This window comes from Neovison vison, chromosome 7 (assembly GCF_020171115.1).
Source record: "Neovison vison isolate M4711 chromosome 7, ASM_NN_V1, whole genome shotgun sequence".
Lineage (NCBI taxonomy): Eukaryota > Metazoa > Chordata > Mammalia > Carnivora > Mustelidae > Neogale > Neogale vison.
The window spans coordinates 59,818,716-59,838,310 of record NC_058097.1 but is presented as its reverse complement, the minus strand read 5'-3'; the positions used below and the strand labels follow the sequence as shown (position 1 = coordinate 59,838,310).

The following is a 19,595-nucleotide window of genomic DNA, read 5'->3' as shown; positions in this document are numbered from 1 at the left end:
GTCCCAGGACAGAGGGGACAAAATGTATTGTGAACCCCCAAGGGCCAGGCCTGATGGCAGTGAGAAAAGGGGAGCCAGGGCCCCTTCACATACCTTACTTGGGATGGGAGACCCAGAGCACCATGCTTTGTACCTTCCTCCATGGGATGGGAGTCTGGCCTCCAGGAATAAGGGAGACTGTTCTCAAAGCCCTGTTCTTTAATACCAGGTCCCCACCCCAGCTGCCTTCTCCCTCAGAACCAGGAGTCCAGGCCCCCAGCCCCTCCTCCCTTAGACCCAAGATACCAGACCGTCAGCCTCTCCTCCCTCAGATCAGGAATCCAGACCCCATCTCCTCCTCCCTCAGACCCAGGAGTCCAGCCCCCCAGTCCCTCCTCTTTCAGACCCAGGACCTCTAATAACCAGGTGATGCACTGGGGAAAAGAATTTTTTATGTTCTCAGCACCTGCCCTGAGCCTGGTTCTGGGTGGGGCTGGGTTGGGGCTTTACCCTGGATCCTCCCAGCCATCCAACAAGGGTGAGGATTTATCCCCAGTTTACAGAGCAAGAGACTGAGGTTGGGAGCTGAGACCGCCTTGCATAAGGTCAGAGTGGGAGGAGGCATCTGGCGGCCCCTGAGCCAGGTCTGAGTGACTCACAGCCCTGAGTTTTGCCCGACTTGGTTTCACTACTACTACAATCCTGCTATTAATAAAGACACAGCAACGACGATGCTACCCAGACTCTGGAAGGATCCCGGGGGAAGCTGGCGAGCACGTTGCCCCTGGGAACCCAGGCAGGGGGTGGGGTGGGTAGCAGAGAGAGAACTTCCTTTGCTCTTTGATTTTTGGGGGGTTTGCTGGTGAAAACCTCTGCAAATGTGCAGAGAAGCCCGAAGAGCCCCACAGTGCCCACCCTCCAGCATCCTGACCAGACTTCTCCTGTTGGCATTTTCCAGTGCTCGCTGTATCTGTTTCCTGGCGGGCGGAATGAAGTATTGCAAAGTCAGTTGCAGCCTACCGAAATCTTCTTGGGTGAAATGGTGTCCCAGCTGGTGCCTGCTTTCAAATACTCCAGCAAGAGAACATCCACCAATGGCCGGGGGTGGGGTTGCCGGGGGGGAAGGCAGCGACGGGAGCCATGCTCACTTGGCAAAGTGCGGACACCAGGTTCCTTTTACTCTTTATTTTTGGTTATGCTGGACGTTTTTCCTCATGAAAAGCTGACTGTTGTCAGACACACGACAGGCAGCTTGAAAGCGCATTGCCACACTGCGGTCTCCTGCTCTGTGACGGAAGGGATCTTTCCCAGCTCAGTTGCAAAGCTTTGATTGATTGCATTTTGTGGCATCGAACAGTCATTCCAGAAGTCCAGCTGGCACCCAGTCCTATTCTGTGCGCCCCAGTTTGCCCAAATAAATCCTCTGTTGATGCCGCGGTTGGGTCAGTGATGGGTGAAGACACCCAGCTTCTGGGGAGCTTTCCGTTGCTGTGCCTTTTGTACTATTTGAAAAATTTTTTTTTGTTTTTTTAATTTAAGACTTTGTGGAATCCTCCCTAAGCCGTGGACCGGTAGAACGATGGTTTCCAATTCACTGATGGGGAAACTGAGGCGGTGGTCCGCAGTCACTGAGAGGAAGAGATAGGCCTCCAGGAGGGTCTGCGGCCTCCAGGCCACTCCCTGTCCCCTGGCTGGGCAGCTGGAGGAAGGCAGACCCCCGATGTCCGACCGGAGCCGAATTCTTCCACTGGGGACTTGGGGCCGGATGTGTGTACCCAGGGGGCCTGCGGGGACCGCAGAGCAGCTGTTCAGCTAGAGCCAGAAGGTCAGGCTGTGGAGCCACCTGGGTCTGCTGGGAGGGGCGAGGGGGGACGCTGCAGGCCTCACTGCCCCACCCCAGGCCCCCTGGGAGGCTCACTGATGATCCAGGGAGCTTTGCACCTCCCCATTTAGCAGCGATGCCCCACAGGGTCACCTGGAGTGACCTGGAGAAGGCGGGTGCAGGCCGGGGACGCTCCAGTCCGGGCCCCCAAGGTGCACACACCCTCATTAAAGTTGGCCTCTAGGCCTCCAGCCCGTCCCCTCCGCCCATCCCCAAGGGCTCTTCCAGGGACTGTCCTAGTTCAGTCCCTCCTGGCCCAGCAAGTGCTCTCCCACAAGTGTCCAACTGCCCCCGTGCCTCAGTGTCCTCCTTATGAGATGGGAGCAATTGCAGGTTCTACCCAGAGCGTTCTCTGAGTGGGAGACATTTCACATTACAGTATGTGTTACATTTATAATATGTTACATATTGTATATAATAGAATAATAGATGTAACCTGCATTACCTTGTAAAATAATTATATTACATATAGTATATACCATCGTATGCATAGTAGTGTATATATCTTATATATTTTTAAATTGTTATTTTTAAAAGATTTTTAATTTTATTTATTTATGAGAGAGAGCAAGAGAGCACAAGCAGGGGGAGCAGCAGGGATAGGGAGAAGCAGGCTCCCCGCTGAGCAGGGATCCTGATGGGGGCTCGATCCCAGGGCCCCAGGATCATGACCTGAGCCGAAGGCAGATGCTTAACCCACTAAGCTACCCAGGTGTCTTGGTTATATACGTATTTTAAAGATTAGATTTTTAAAGTAATCTCTACACCCTATGTGGGGCTCAAACTCATGACCCAAAATCAGGAGCCACACACTCCACCAACTGAGCCAGCTGAGCACCCTATTATTTATATATTTTATATATTTTTCCAAATAGGTTTACTGAATAAAATATGTATGGAAAGATCACATAAAAAATTGAGTTACACTTCAAAGACCGTGAACTTGACAACTTAACCCACTTGCCCTCCCACCCCAGTGCCAGGCAAAAAAAAAAAAAAAAAAGATAATTGAAGAAGAAAAAAAAGTGATAAGATTAAATTGATTTGTTTTGTCTGGAAAGAATAAGATGACAAACTGATAAATCAAAATCTTGGCTTTTAATCGTTATTGTGGTACAGTTGACAGTCTGGTGATGAAGGCTGGGCTGTCTTCACTCCTGGTTCTGAGAGCATAATTCTGTTTTCTCTCTGGTGCCCCGTGGTACCCCTTGGCTCATACGTTCGTTGAATAAATATTACCAAATAAAATAATAGATGAGGGGCGCCTGGGTGGCTCAGTCATTAAGTGTCTGCCTTCGGCTCAGCTCATGTTCTCAAGGTCCCGGGACCGAGCCCCACATCGGGCTCCCCCCTCAGCAGGGAGCCTGCTTCTTCATAGACACAGAAAACCTTGCTGTGGAATATTTTAGCCAATGCACCCAAAGTATCCCAAATAACCTAATGAGTACCTGTCTGTCCACCACTGTCCAGCTGAAGAAAGAGAACGTTTCTACTGTAATTGGAACCTGTGTTGTCCTTACCCCAGTCCAAATCTTCCCCCTCCCTCCTTGAAGTAACCACTATCACTAAAGAGGTATTTGTTATTCATGAGAAAAATGCATTTGCTACGTACTGATAAACACATAGCTGCAATGGGGGGCTCACCATGCCTGTGGTTAAATGTTATATAAATAGTATCACATCGGTGACCTTCCGCAGCTGGCTTTTGTCCTCACCAGCTCAACCCGGTGTTTGCAAACTTCATCTGTGTGGTTAAACGGAGCTCGGGCTCTTTGCTTGGCAGGGATGTTGCATACTCTAGCCTGTGAAGCTGCCCTCTTCCAGGGATCCGGTTCTGTGGATGACGGATCCTTTATGTCTCTCCCATCCTGCGCTCTTACAAGCCGGGATGCAAAGAATATTCTCCCTCCCGTGTGCTCCCCCATGCTAAGGGGCTCACTTTGGTAGTGTCGCGCACTCTCTGAGGGGGTTCTATCCGGCATCGCCCTATTATAGTCATTCTTTTAAGTTCATAGGCCCCTCTGAGAATCTGAAGAAAGCCATAGGGACTGGCACCACCAGCCACATGTGGCTCTTAAGCCCTTGAAACGTTGCTGGTCCAAATTGAGAACTCCTGGGAGTGCAAAACAGACCGTGGCTTTCAAAGACTTAGCTCCAGAGAGAAGAAAGCTCTCTCCCTGACAACTTTTCTATTAATTCCATGACACCGTGGCTATGTTTTGCGTATATGGTCCCCTGCATTATTTGTGGATTTCATATTTGCAAACTCGTCTACCCACTAAGTTTCCTGCGGTCCTCAGATCTGAGTGGGCAGGTGTAGGGCAGTGAGAATTTGAGCCTGCTGTGTTGCGTGCGGGGACCCTCGGCCTCCTTGCTCCCCTGTCACCCTGCAAACACCTGTCACCCTCCCTCTGGTATTCTGGCTAATGCCACATTTTTCGCAGTATTGTGCCTTTTTGTTGTTGACTTCATGGTTGTAAGAGGCCCCCAAGCACAGCGGTCCCAGAATGCTGGGATGTGTCTTACACAGAAAGATCTGTGTTCTGTGAGCTTCCTTCCAGCCCGAGTTAATGGTGCTGTTGGCCTTGAGCTCAGCATGAGCGAGTCAACAGTATCTATCAGGCGAGGTGTCCTCAAACAGAACACACGCAAAACAAGGTTACGTACTGACCCATTAATGAGGATAGTGTGACAAACGCTTATAGGAACCCAACCCCGTCCTTACCCAGGGTCAATGTTTCCATTTTCACTGATTCCGCGGTCACTACAACTTCAGAGACCACAACCACCACAAAGAAGGAGACTCAAGTGTACTGAGAGACAGGAATAAGGAGGTTCCCTATGCTGAACCCAAGAAAGCATCAAAATTATTTTCACCTTTTTTCTTTTTTACTTTTGTAAAAATGGAAACGTGATTTGGCAGACAGTGTCCAGGGTGAAAGACCCTACTGGATTTCTCTAGAAGTCTAGAGACCACAGGTTAAGAACCACTGCCTCACCCATGTCCACTGGGCTGTTGGCCACGGTCCCTCACATAAGTGGCCCATAATCCCACCTTCCTCCTGGCCTCTGGTGTCTCCCTGTAGAATGTCCCACCCATCACCCCGAGAGCATCTAACACTCAGAGCCAACATGTGTCCCTTTCCTCAAGAGCCTCCCATGGCTCCCTATTACCCTTGGGAGAGAGTCCAGGCTCCCCAGCCTGGCCCCTGAGCCCTTCTGGACTGGGCGCTTGCCTCATCTTATCTGCTGCCCCGCCCTATCTCAACCGACACCCCAGTCACAGGGAAGGACTCACAGTTCCCTGGAGCACACTGGATTCTCTCTCCCTCTCCTCAGGAAATGTGTGTGGGACGCGACTGACGGATGGCCGGAGAGCGTTTGTAATGGCTCCGTAAATCCCGCGTGATTAACGATAATTATAGCTAGCATTCACTGAACTGTGTATTACCAGCTCCTGTGCTAATCCTCACAGCAGCCGGGAAAGGTAGGTCCTATTATTAGCTCCGTTTTATAGTTGAGGGAAGGGAGACGTGCAGAGATTAAATCCCTTGCTCTGTGTCCCACTAGGGGTCAAAGCTCAGCTGGACTCCGCATTTCACATGCCCACCCCCCAACCCCCGCCCCGGCCTCTCTGGTGTGGGCAGAGGAGTGCAGGCCAGGAGCTAGGGACAGACGTGTGTCAAGGTTGCCGACTTCTCTTGTTTCCATTCCAATTTAGCACACAATTCCTGGGGCCAGGACGAGAGCAAAGACAAGCAGAGGCCTGTCCTGTCTGGGATTCAAGTTAAGACAGATTGGGGGCACCCGGGTGGCTCAGTGGATTAAAGCCTCTGCCTTCGTCTCAGGTCATGATCCCGGGGTCCTGGGTTGAGCCCCGCATCGGGCCCTCTGCTCAGCAGGGAACCTGCTTCTCCCTCTCTCTCTGCCTGCTGCTCCCTCTGCTTGTGATCTCTCTCTCTCTCTCTTTCTCTCTCTCAAATAAATAAATGAAATCCTTAAAAAAAAAAAAGGTTAAAACAGATTGGTTGAATAATCCTGGAGTTTTGGAGCAGAATCGCTGGTTCTGAGGGCAGAGAGCAGGTGACGAGAGCTCCAGTCCCTGTCTTGCAAGGCCAACCTGCAGACCCTGGGATGGGATGGGTCCTTGCCCAAGGAATGGAGGAGGTGGGAAGCTATGGGGTGAAGCATCAGGGGGCTCTTTCTGGGGTGATAGAAACAGTCTGAGGTTGATCATGGTGACAGTCCCATGGCTCTGTGCCCACACCAAAGGTCATCGACTGTGCGTTTTAGTAGACGGATAGTGTGCTAGAAGACGCCCATCTCAATAAAGCTACAAAAAGAAAGTCCTGCCATCAAGTGAGGGTGCAGAGAGCGGGTCCACCCATGGATAACTGAGCCATTTTCAGCAACAATCCCGGAGTAACCTTTGGCATCACATGGTTTGGGGGAGGTGGTGGTTCTTTCTTTCTTTCTTAATACACTTCAGTTTTTAGAGCAGTTTTAGGTTCACAGCAAAACTGAGAGGCAGACACAGAAATTTCCCCTAGACCTCTGCCTCCACTCGTGCACGTCCTCCCTCCCCCAGCATCCGCGTCCCCCACCAGAGGGTACGTTTGTACCAGTCGACGACCCACACTGAAGCCATCGTCACGGAAAGTCTACAGCTTTCATTACGGGTCGCTCCTGGCGTTGCCCGTCGCGTGGGCTTGGACAGACATATAACGGTGCGTGTCTGCATTGTGGTATCACACAAAGCAGATTCACTGTCCTGAAAGTCCTCCGGGCTCCCCCATTCGTCCGCCCTCCCCTGACCCCTGCAACCACTCCCCGGTTACTGTCTCCATAGCTCTACCTTCTCCAGAATGTCCTAAAGTTGGAGACTTTTCCAGCGGCTGCTTTCACTTAGTGATGTGCGTTGAAGGCTTTTCCTTGCCTTTTCATGACCTGATGGACAGCTCATTTCTCTTTAGCACCAAATAGCATCCCACTGTCTGGATGGACCCTACTGGTCCATCCGCCTCCTGAAGCCTGAAGCACTTCTCAGTTGCTTCCCAGTATCAACACCGAATGCTGTAGACATCCATGTGCGCGCGAGATTTTTGCTTATTTGCATGAACACTAAGGGGCTCGATTGCTGGATGTCTCTCAGAGAACAAAACGATTTTTAAGAGCCATCACTTGTCATTTTTTTTCTTGATTTTTTTTTCTTTTTTAGTTTGCAAACAATCAGAAATTTGAGAGAACACCTTCTAATGTCAGAGACACCAGTTCTGATCTGGCAAAGATTTCAGGTGGGAGCTCAAACTTGTGTTTCAGTAAAAACCGTTTCATCGCATGGCAGGTGCTCTGTATCTCCGTTTCGGACTTGATCCACGAACACAAACTCCAAGGGCGACAGAAGGTCAGCACCCCAGTCTCTCATGTTCTGTCTTTAGAATCACTATGCCACCTATGTGTCCATCGAAACTACCATTTTAAACGCAGCGGAGACGTGGAGGTCCATAGAGGCTGAAGGCGCGGGTTGCATCCAAGTGAGCTTGGACAGTCTGGTGCTCGGGACCTTAGTGGGTGGCAGGGTCCGCGCAGCGAGGTGAGGCGTAAATGGGTTCTCTGCATTGCCCTCGAGTGCCGGAGAGTGCTTTGGGAAAGGATGGGGGAGCGGAGTGATAACATGTGCTAATTACATATGCGAATCTACACACACTGTTATATGTATGGGTCCGTATGTATTCTGTATGTATATACACATACGTACATGTTTAATATTCATGTATATATATATAACATATTTAAAACTCCGCGGTAATATCTGCAGCAAATGTTCAGAAGTTAGACCAATAAGCTGTTTCGCAGGGAGGGATTTCTTTTTTTAATGTATTTTTTATTTAAATTCAATTAATTAATGTATAGTGCATTACTGGCTTTAGAGGTAGGGGTCAGTGACTCAGCAGCCACATGTAACACCCAGTGCTTGTTCCCTCACGTGCCCCGCTTTATGCCCGTCCTGGTTACCCCATCCCCCCGCTCCACCCCCCAGCAACTCTGTTTGTTTCCTAGAGTTAAGAGCCTCTCATGGTTTGTCTCCGTCTCCGATTTCGTCTTGTTTCATTTTCCAGGGAGGGGTGTGTATCACTGACACTGGCTCGGATCGCTGGGGCATGACATCAGTGAAAAGTGGACCAAGCGGTTTTGTTTGGTTTTCTTGTTTTTGTTTCCCCTGCTGCTGTCCAGTCCGCCCCTCCTTGCCTGCCTCCAGGGCAAGCTGGTCCCACTGTTGCCCCTGCTGAGGGCGGTTGCCCCGGATGGAAGTTAGGAAGTGGTCGGGCACGTGGGAAAGAGGGCCCTGGGGCTCCGCTGGCAGGCGTGCAGGCTGGCGCGGCCTCCTGGGTGTGAAAGGGGGAACCTCCACACACAGCCCCCACCCCCGCCCTTGCCATCTGAAGATCCCTTTCCTGGGTGAATTTGGCCCTGGAGATTGTCCACAGAAGCAGTCCGAATGTGCTGGCTGCATTCCGTTTGTCCATCTGTCTCCTCTCTGTCCAGGTGACCCCGTCCGATAGCATCAGCTGGGTTGCATCTGGCTGCTGTTTGGGTTCAGCCGATGGGAGCCATCAGCAGGTGATCAGAAGGTGGGGGGCAGTGACAGTGACCCTGAGCAACTCATCTCACCCTTCTAAGTAAGCATCAGTTTCCCCCTCTGTCCAGTAGGGGTGGGGGCACATTACAACTTCATTTATTTGTTGGACAGTTATTTGCTGTGAATGTACTGTGTGTCGGTCACTGCACCGGGCGCTGGGGACACAGTGACGAGGCATCCAGGCACCTTTCTGTTCTAGTGTGGGGTGGTCGGCGGCCAATGTGTAAACCAAACGGATTAGCAAATGAGAAGAAAACAGTGAGGACAGTGGCCTTATCCTCACCCGAAAGATACAGAAAGAGGCTCTCAGAAGTAATTCACCAGGTGATTTAGCAAAAACAAAGTCTGTTTAAGTGCCTATGTTGTGTCAAGCAGTACTCGAAGCTCTAGGGACCCAGTGACACCCCGCCAAGATTTGCACCCCAGCGGACTGCTCGTGTGGATAGGGATGGCACTATGGGTTACATCGTGCCCCATACCAAAAAGAATCTACCGAGACCCCGGTTCCTCTGGATGTGACCTTATTCGGAAAGAGTGTCACTACAGATGGAATTAGTTAAGAGGAGGTCCTACTGGAGGAAAGTGAGTTCCCACGTGATTCTCCCACAGGAAAGGGTGGAAAGATAGCCCGCTGAGGCCACCGCTGCGTGAAGATGAAGGGGAGAGGGAAATGATGCCTATACAAGCAAACGATGGAGGGCAAACTCCCAGAAGCTAGGCAGAGGCCAGGAAGGCTTCCCCTGGTGGCTTCAGGGGGTGCGTGGCCCAGAGATCTTCCACTTCTAAGCTCCAGAACTGCGAGACGACACATCTCTGTTGCTTGAAGACCCCTGGCTCGTGATCCTTTGTTACAGAAGCCTCAGCCACTAATACAGGTGGATGAGCATATTGGAAACAGTGAAAGAAACCAACTGACTTTTGACAGCGAGCACCATGAAGGAAACAAAACAGATTACGGATTGCCCATTTTTCTGCATGACATAACAGACAAAATGTAAGCAGCTTAGAAGAGCACCCCCTGATTAGCTCACAGTTTCTGTGAGTCAGAAGCCTGGGCACGAACGACAGAATGATGGGCTTCTCTACTTCAGGGAAGACTCAGGAATTCCCATTTCCTTGCCGTTTTTGGGCGGAACACACTCAGTTTTCAGAGGCTGCCTGCATCCACTGGGGAGGGGTCCCCTCCTCCTTCAAAGCTGGGAACAGAGAATCTCCCTCTTGTTGAATCCCCCTCAAGCTCCAGAAAGCACCCTGTCCCTTTTAGGGAGTCACCTGATTATACCAGGCCCACCAAAGATAACTTCCCTAGCTTAAAATCAACCGATTTGGAATCTTTTGGAAAAAAATTGTATTGAAGTATAATTGATGTGAAGTATTATATTTGTCTCAGGTGCACAGCATAGTGACCTGACAATTCTATACATTTCACATTTCATAATGCTCATCACGAGAAATGTCACCACCTGCTGCTGCACAACACTATTACGATGTTATTGAATATAATTCCCCATGCTGTACTTTTTCCTCTCTGTGAATTTCTCTTCTAAAGATGTATTTATTTGAGAGACAGGAGGGAGTGCCTGTGCACATAAGCAGGGGGAGGAGCAAGAGGGGGAAGGAGAGAGAACCTGAACCTGACTCTGTGCTGAGCACTCCATCCCACGACCCTGAGATCATGACCTGAGCTGAAAACAGGAGTCAGCCACCTAACAGACTGAGCCACACAGATGCTCCTCATCTCTGGGACTTTTTTCTCATAACTGGGAGTTTGTACCTCTTAATCCCTTTTATCTATTTTCCCTATCCATGTAGCACCCCCTCCTCTCTGGTAACCACCAGTTTGTTCTCCGTATTTGTGAGTCTGTTTCTGTTTTGTTTGTTTTGTCTTTTACATTCTCCATATGAGTGAAATCGTATGGTCTTTATCCTTCTCTGACTTACTTCACTCAGCAGGATGTCCTCTCTCTCCATCCGAGTCATCTGACTTGGAATCCTAGTGCCGTGTGCAAAGTCCTTTCCCAGGGGCTCCTAGATAGGCTGGGGGAGGAGGTGCACGGGCACCAGCAGAGCAGGAATCTTTGGATGAGAATTCAGCCTACCACAGGGGACTGAGAGAGGTGGGGGGAGGTAGGGAGGGCCTCGCAGAGGAGGTTTGAAGGGGCAGACAGGAGAGTCACTCCAGCAGAGGAACTGCCATCCCAGGCTGTGAGAGGAGGAAGCCTGACGGGTGCTGGGGCCCCGCAGCTGACGGTGTGGCCCGTGGGCCCCAGAGCGTGGGCGCGATGGCAAAGAGCAGCTCCAGGCATTATCCTGATATTAAAAGCCTGGAGGTGGCTAGTCTGCAAAGACTCTCTTTCTCTCTCTGGCCCCCTCTCCCAGTGACCTTGGGTGGGTCACTTCCCTCTTCTGGGCGCCACACCTGGTGCCAGCAATGCCCCCTCCATCCCGGAGAGGAAAGAGCTGATGCTGGGGGAGGGGGTTGCAGAACGTGGGCAAAGCCCCCTCGATGGGAGAGGAGGGTGGCTGGGGCTCAAGCAGCTGGATGAGAGGCGGCAAATATTTACGCAGCCCGGGTCTGTGCCAGGCACAGTGCTGGGCGTGGCAAGATAAGGGGCCCGGGAGGCGCTGGGGCTTGGCCTCTGAGGCTGGATTCCAAGCCGCCCCCCAAGAGGCCAGGTGCAGGCAGTGGAAACCTCCCACTGTGGGCCTGGTGCCCAGAGGGAGCATAGCTCCAGGTGGCTGGATGCCTGGGGGCGGGTGGCTGTACCCTGGGAGCCTCAGAGCCCCCTGGAAAGGGAGGGGATCCAGCTCCCGATTCCCACTCTCAGCTCCCTGGCCCATCTGGATCAAGTCTCAGATTACCCCTTCCCAGAAACCCTCCAGGACCACCCGACTGAAGCGGCAGCACCCACCAGCAGCCCCAGCTTCTCCATGAGCAGTGTCCTCTGGCTGGCACACAGCTTTAGAACTGGTGGACTTCCGTGAGAGAAATAATGTCCTAGGGGACTGTCCCCCAAAGGACAAAGGAAACATCTTGAGTCCAAATTGATACAAATATACGATTGTATGAGTGACTAAACAAGGGAAAGGAGAGGGGACCCGGAATCTTCAAACTTGGGTCTGGATGCTTCCCCCTCCCCTCCAAGTGGGCCTTGCTCAGTGACGTGGGCACCGATTGGAAAGGGGGAGGGGTCGTCGTGGACTGGGTGATGGAGGGCGGCATCAGCGGTCAGTCACGTGGATACTTGAGCACCCCACCCCCGCCCCCACCAATGATTCTCCAAACGGAAGCCAGAGGGAGTCTGTTAAAGCAGGAGACTGGTCTCCTGTACTCAGGAGTGTGTATTTCTAAAACCATCTCAACTGATATGATGTGGGGTGTATGCCTTTCACTGTAGTAAAATTTTACCAGGGACAAGAAGCCTAAATAAATATTTGGTATCTTGTAACGATATGCGTGCTGAAGTGTTTGGGGGTGATGTGACCTAATATTTGCAAATTGCGTTGAAATGAATTTTTTTCAAAGATAGATACATGGGAACCGTCTGCAATTTCCACCCGATCTTTCTGTGAAAGTAAAACTGCTCAAAAAAGGAAAGTTTATTAAATTTTTGAAAGATGAGGATAGGATGGATAGGCCAATGGGCGGGTAAATTTCAGGATAGATGGTAGCCAGGTCCATCCGGAACAAACAGAGTAAAATGCTCGCTGCAGACTCTGGGGGCTGAGGACATGCGTTTAGTCTCCAATTCTTTCCTTTCGCACGTGTTGTGAGATTCCCAAACCTGGCTGGCTCAGTTGTGGAGCGTGGCACTCTCGATCTCGGGTCCTCAGTTTGAGCCTCATGTACAGTTTATTTAAAAAAATTTTTTTCGGGGTGCCTGGGTGGCTCAGTGGGTTAAGCCTCTGCCTTTGGCTCAGGTCATGATCCCAGGGTCCTGGGATTGAGCCCACATCGGGCTCTCTGCTCAGTGGGGAGCCTGCTTCCTCCTCTCTCTCTGCCTGCCTCTCTGCCTGCTTGTGATCTCTCTCTCTCTCTCTCTCTCTGTCAAATAAATAAATAAAATTAAAAAAAATTTTTTTCGGGGTGTGGGCAGGGATTTGTGTTTGTTTCTTTGGCCAGCGGGAGATCGGCGCCTGCGGCACTGCCCAACACGCCGTGAGGCTTAATAAATAGCTGTGGAATCAGTGTCCTCAGTCTGTTTGTCTCTGTGTCTCCAGCCAAAATGAAACCTTGTCTCTTTGTCCTCTGACGTTCTCCCGTCTAGCGTAGCGCCTTGCACAAAGCCAAGGGCTCACCAGTTTTAGGACGAATGACTGAATGAGTAACATGGGAAGAAAGAATCTCTGTTTAGGGTTAAGAGCACAGGCGCGGGAGTCACAATGCCTGGACACACAGCCACATGTGCTCCTTACCAGCCAGGAGACCTTGGGCATGTCAGCTCACGGCATCATCTTCCTCCTCCCGAAAACAGAGCCCCCACGGGGAACCTGCAGCCTCACCTGTTCCTGATGGGGCTGGAGATGGTGCAGCCACTTTGGGAAAGAGTCTGGCAGTTTCTTTAAAAGTGTATCATGAGCTTCTCACACAGCCTACCCGAGCGTCGGCCCAAGAGGGTCAAATCCATGTCCCCATGCGTGTTCACAGCAGCACCGCCGACAGCAGCCGAGAGTGGACCCCGCCCAGACGTGCACCCACAGATGAGTGGGTAAACACAGTGCAGTCTCTCTGTACAATGAAACGTTACTCAGGCCATGAAAAGGGACAAAGTGCTCCTAAAACTCAACACGGATGAGCCTTAACAGCACGTGGAGCGAAAGAAGCCAGACATGGAGGGCGACATATTGGATGATGCATTTTTAGGAACTGTCCAGTAGAGGCAAATCTGTAGAGACAGAAAGTACCTCGGTGGTTGCCGGGAGAGCCTGGGGAGCATGGATGGGAAGCGATGATTAACAGGCACAGGAGATCTTGGGAGCGGACATGTCCTAACATTTCCTTTGGTGGGGGGTAGTTGCACAGTCCTATAAAGTCACTGAAAAGCACTAAGTGCCCTTGAAATGAGTGGGTTCCATGGTATGCAAATTATATCTGACGCTGTTTGCGATGGACAAACGGAATCGGTGACAGTGTCTCTGTATTGACCTTGTTGTGAAGAGGGGGGAAGCGAATCCACGCGATCCCTGTGCAAGGCGCGGCAGGCTCAGGACTCCCGAAATGTGTGTGATGTGATTATGAGCACATGGTTGAGGTCACATAAACTAAATGCTCGGCAGAGGGCAAGCCAAGTCACAGGGTTTGATTCATAGATACCAGCTTTTTGCTTCACAATAGTAGCAACCGTTGGGGTGTTTTATCATGTCCTGGGTCTGTCCTCGCATCTAAGGCTCAGTCTTCTCGTCTGCAAGATGGGAGAACTGGGCTCTGTCCGTAGGGACCTTTTCTCACTCTAAGTCCTGTGTTTTCTCCTAGGAACGTTTTTCTCTGGATGCAGGAGATCCTCGAGGCGGAGTAAGATGGTGGGGAGGGGGGAGGTCGGGGGAAAAGCCGAGGAGGGGTGGGCCGTGGTGCCTTGGAGCTTGCCAACAGGGATACAAGTTAGGAGGGGCCTCACCCTAAGCCTTAGATGGGCCTGGCTAAGGGTGTGCGGGCTATGCTGTTGGTCCAGCCTGGGTTCAAATCCCACGTCGCCAGTTCCCAGCTATGAGATTTTGGTCAAGGGACTCCCTCTCCGAGTGTTGTCTTGCCCTTAGGAAGTGGTGAGGATATTTCCTAATCCCCAGTGGGGTGGCAAGGATTCCCTGAGGATTTCCCAGCCTGGGAAAATGATCATAACAAAGCAGCAACAGCAATGGCTCCCTCGCAGGGGCAGTTGCTATTTTCAGCCCTCTCCACGAAGGACCCCGTTGAAGACAAAGAGCTCAGTTCATGGTAGTAGGACAAATGACTTAACTTTAGCCCTGTTGTCCCTTCTGTAAATCGGGCCATGTAATCACCTCCCTCAATGAGTTTAATCAGTGAGGTTGTGCTGAAAAGGTGTCTGGCCACGGTAGGTGCTCACTAAATGGGGGCCCATATTTGGATATGGTAATAGGGAGCCATGGAAGGTTCCTGGGGAGGGAGGTAGCTCTGACATCAAGGAAGCACACCCCAGCTCCCCAGCTCCCCACGCCTGGGGCTGTTACAGGCTCTAGTTTGTGGGGGAACTGGTCTCTTTTGGAAACTTCATTTGTGCCAATATTTGATCATTGTCCATGTCCCGTGCTGGTCTGTAAGCTCCATGAGGGCTCATCCCCAGGTGGTCTCCCTCGTCACTCCGTCCCTCACTTCAAGCCCTGATGTGGGGCTAATGAAACAGACTAATGTGGATTGAGTGCTTACTACATGCCAGGCACCGGGTCAAGGCTTTGGCCAAGGTGTGTTGAATCCCTGACAGGGAACTCTGCAAACTCTGGACAGTCCGCCATCTCCCTTCCTACACCTTCAACCTCCACGTCTGGCTTCCTTCCCCGGGGCCCAGCCCCTGCCTGGTGTTTTCATCACATCAGGGAACCACCTTCCCTTCCAAAGCCTCTGTGTGCTGCCCTGGAAAACTGGGATGACCTCACCCCTCTACAGGCCTGACAGGCATGAAGACACCCAAGTGGTTGGCATCAACCTTTGCACAGGAAAAAGGGAGCCACTGAAGGCTCTGGGGGAAGGACGGATAACAACAGGAGAGGGGGGCAGTTTAAGGAAGATGGCTTGAACACATCTCTCCCTCTCCACTAAGACCTAAATAGATGAACGAGGGAAAAAAACTGTTAGAAGGTTTGCAGAAAATGAACCTTTCCACCCACCCCTGATTTCTTGTGGTTTCTCCAACATGCAGCACCAACCCACCTCATGGCCTTTGACCCTGCTCTGCCCTTCACCCCTCTTGGTTCAGGTCAAAGGTCACCCAAAGGCCCTCCCTCCCAGTCAGGCAGTGTTCTCAGTAGCCCTAATTAATACCTGGTGGTCTGTTGCAGATGGTTCATTATCTAGGGCAACCCTGTCCAAGAGAACTTCTTGCAGTGATAGGAAGTTCTCGATCTGTGCTGTCTGGGGTAGCCACCAGCCTCATGGGGCTGTTGGCCCCTGGAAACTGTGTGACTGAGAAACTGAACGTTTTTCATTATTTTTTTTTTAATGGATTTACTCATTCTAAGTCTAAATGGAAGCAGCCACGCATGGCTAAACTCGTGTGGATCTAGAATTCTGGCTCCTGGGGGGGCCATGGCTGTCTCCTCTCCAGCATCCCCAGGACCCCGCGCGGTGCCTGGTAAATGTCTGCTTAAAGCATGCACGTGGGGATCCCACAGGGGGCCACAGAGCTCCCCAAAGATGCCGGGACGGGTGGTAACCAGTGCTGTCACACTCCCGATTCTTGAGTTTCTTGCGGGCTGAGCACCTGCCTCCCGTTCCCTGATGTGGAAATCTGGACCCTTCCTGCCTGGAACACAAGCTCAGAGCCTGTTGGGACAGATCCCGGCTCACCCTAGACCCCCCTCTGGCAGCCCCCACAGACAGCCTCACTCTCTCCTGTTTCACGAACTCACATTTATTCACAGACAGACAAAAGGACAGGGATGGACCTTTGCTCACTGGGGACCCCCAGGGTCTGGCAGTTCCAAAGAGGTGATGGTGTCCAGTGTGTGTAATGGGAGACAGCCAGGCAGGGGGTCCCCCCCAGTCTGCATCTCTCTGGCCAATATTCTTTGCCTCCTTTTCCAACTCGTCCTGCCTTCTGAGGCCTGTTGGGACAAGCAATTCCTAGCCAGCGTCGGGGGTACCCGGGGGGGTGGGCAATGGGAGGGAGGGGCGGTCCAGCCCCCCCCCCCCTTAGTGTTGAGAGCTAGAAGGGGAAGGGTGGGTAGACAGGAGGCGCCTCTACTTCGACTTCCTTCCTCCATATTGCAAACCGGGAGCCAAATGGAGGGGCCAGGAGTGGTGGTGAAGGTCAGGAGGCCAGGCCTCCCAACCCCCGAAGGTGGGCCTTGCTGTCAATTTCTTCTTCCTCCATCTCGAAGGCTGAGTGGTCTTGGCTGTCGAAACAGGAGGCGCTGAGGAAGACAGGGGGAGCCGGCGGCGGCGGCGGCGACTGGGGTGGGGTCCCCGGGGAGGGTGGCTCTTCCTTGATGTGTGCAATGGGCAGCGGGAGCCCTTCCTCCTCCTGCCCAGCTGGTGGGGGTGGCGGGGGCGGCGGGGGCGACGGCGGGGCCTGGGCCTGGAGCGCCTGCAACGCGGCCGCCCTCTCCAGCTCGGCCCGGTGGCAGCGCTGGTGGCGCAGGAGACTGTAGGCGCGCGAGAAGCGGCGCGGGCAGCGCGGGCACGGGTGCGGGGCCGGGCCTCCCGCGTGCACCTGCGCGTGGCGGGCCAGGTCGGCCAGCCGCTTGAACTCCCTCTGGCAGCGCACGCACTGAAAGGGGCGCGCCCCTGAGTGGGTCACCCCGTGCTGCCGCAGGTGCGCGCGGCGCCGGAAGCCTTTGCCGCACTCGGGACACCAGAAGCGGGGCTCCCCCGCAGGGGGCCGGGCGGGGGCGGCGTCCCCTCCGTTCTGCCCGCCTTCTCCCCCCTCCGAGGCACTCCCGCACTCTGCCCCTTCGCCCCCCTCGGGCCCCTTCCCTGAGTTCCGTCCACCCGGTGCCTTGTCGTCCTTCTTGCCCGCCGGGGGCAGCGGGGCCAGGAGGCTGAGCGCGCCGTGCACACGACGGTGCTGGCGGAGGTAGGAGGCGAGGCGGAAGGCCAGGCCGCAGTCTGGGCACACGAAAGGGCGGTCGGTGGAGTGGACCAGCCGGTGGCGGGACAGCGACCAGGGCCTGGCGAAGGCCTTGAGGCAGATGGAGCACTGGTGGCGCTTGGGCCGGGGAGGGGGGCCCCCTTCACCCTCCTGTTCACCCTCGGGGCGCAGACACGGGTGTGCTTTGAGCTCGCCCTTGGTGGCGAAGGCTTCGCGACAGCGGAGGCACAGCAGCGTCCAGTCGGCTTGGAGCAGGACCTGCTTCTCCTCCTGCCGCCCGGCTGCCAGTGCCAATTCAGCCCTCAGCTCCGCCGCCCCGGCCTCGGCCTCCTCCTCCTCCGACTCCCGGGGTTCGGCGCTTGTGGGGGCAGCCAGCGTGGCCGGCTCCCCTGCCGGCCACGTCTCGGGCCACGCGGCCTCCTCCTCCGCGGCCCCCGCTGCAGCGGTGGTGGGCTGCTCTGCCCCGGCGTCCTGGGAGCCCCAGCTCGACTCCGCGGCCTCCTTGGCCGCCCTCTCGATGGCCAGCTCGACCTCGCCGCCTGCGTGCTCCTGGGCCAGGTGGCGCCGGAGCTGGGCTGGCTCCGGGAAGGTGCGGGGGCAGGCAGCGCAGCGCAGCGGCGGTTGGGGCCCGTGGCCACGCAGGTGGCGAGAGAGGTGGGCGGGCCGCCGGAAGGCCTTGGGGCACAGGGGGCAGGCGTGGGGTCGGAGGCCTGAGTGGCTCAGCCGGTGCCGGGAGAGGTAGTAGGGGAAGCGGAAGAGGCGGCCACATGTCGGGCAGGGCAGGGGCGCCCGAGGGGCTCCAGCGCCCCCCCTGCCACGGCCCCGGCCTCTACCACGGCCTCGGCCACGGCCCCGGCCCCGGCCACGGTGAGGTGGACTGCCCTGGGCAGGTGGAGGGGGCTGCGGATCCATGCCTGTAAGGAGAAAGGGGAGACAAGGAGACATTGGGGTGGATGGGGGCGTGGAGTGGGTTAGATAAAGGGAGATGTGTGGAGTGAGGCCGAGAGGCAGAGACAGAGAGAGATGGAGAGTCCATGATGGTCAGATGATTAACCAGGCAACGGAGAGAGCCAGCAAGACAGAGCAAAGGCAGAGACCCCAGGGGCAGACAGACAGACAGACAGCAGGAGAAGCCGTAAAGGCAGGATGGTGGGAGACAGCAGGAGAGAGAGATGGGGACTCCCAGCAGAGACAGAGATGGAGAGAAAACAAAGAGATTTCGGGAGAGATGGTGCAAACACCAGAGATCAGAAGAACCACAGCAGGACAGAGGTAGTGACAGACAGACAGAGAGAGGCGACAAGCCAGAGATACAGACAGAAGAGGAGACAGGGAGACAGTCAGCCAACTGCTTTTTCTCCAGGGGCCCGGCGGGAGAATTTTGGGAGGGGCTGGGAACCGGCCAGTGGTGCCCGAGTGGAGGGGGTGGAATTCAACATTGGGAAGCCCCAGAAATGCGTGTGGGTGCCCAGACCAGGGTCCAGGAGAGGCTGGGGGTAGGAGGGCTCAGACTCCTGGGCAGGGGGGAGGCTGGGGCCCCGGACTCCAGGGACTGAGAGAGATGGGAGCTGGGGTTTGGGACCCCAGGTTTGGGAGGGGACTGAGATCCACTCCTGTAGGTGTGGGGTAAGGATTCCTGGGTCCCAGGGGCAGAGAGGGTTGGGGGAGGGGGCTGGGCTCCTAAGACAAGGGGGAGGAGGGGGCTGGGGGCTCAGCTGCCCGAAGTCTCCACAGAGGAGGGGGCTGAGGGCCTGGCCGCTGGACGCCTGCCCCCCAACCCAGGCTGCTGGAGTATGGAGCCCTAGGTCCCCACGGGGGGCCGAGCTCCCCACTGGGCCCAGCTTGCGGTTCCCCGCAGGCGTGATCAGCAGAATTAGGGCCACGGGTCGAGGCCTCGCGGATTTCCGAGCCCAGACCCTGGGGCTCGGCCCTGATCGGATCGCTGGGCGCCTGTGTCTTACCTCCGCCTCCTTCGCTTCTTTCTTCCTTCCCCGCGGCCGGCCAAACGCGGACGGTGGTGGCGGGGAGGGAGGGAGGGCCCGAGCGTGGTGGGGGGTGGAGGAGGCTGGGCTCGGTGTCACTGCCTAAGCCTTCCCCCCGGAAACCCGGCCTCTCGACCGAGCCCAAAAGAGGAAAGACCGGCTGGAAGGCCGGAAGCGGGAGGACGAGGGGACCCAGGGGGCGGGGAGGGCAGTCAGCTTGGATTCCTGGGTTCTGCATGGGGAGGGGGCTGCGGGCCTGGGAGGCTGGACGCAGCTCCCCTCCCCACCCCAGCAGACACACATATTCATTCATTCCTTCAACAAATACACATTTATCAGGTCCTGTCTGT

At 54.5% G+C, this 19,595-nt stretch overlaps 1 protein-coding gene across 1 annotated transcript; it reads right to left on the bottom strand.

The window, feature by feature from the left end:
• Window positions 1–16,068: 16,068 nt before the first annotated feature.
• On the bottom strand, window positions 16,069–19,306 carry ZNF579 (zinc finger protein 579). The gene is made up of 2 exons (XM_044257595.1): window positions 19,225–19,306; window positions 16,069–18,177 (listed from the first exon to the last, which is right to left on the bottom strand). The coding sequence occupies exon 2, from the start codon at window positions 18,173–18,175 to the stop codon at window positions 16,484–16,486; it is 1,692 nt and encodes a 563-aa protein (XP_044113530.1). The 5' UTR covers window positions 18,176–18,177; window positions 19,225–19,306; the 3' UTR covers window positions 16,069–16,483.
• Between the last annotated feature and the right edge of the window lie 289 nt (window positions 19,307–19,595).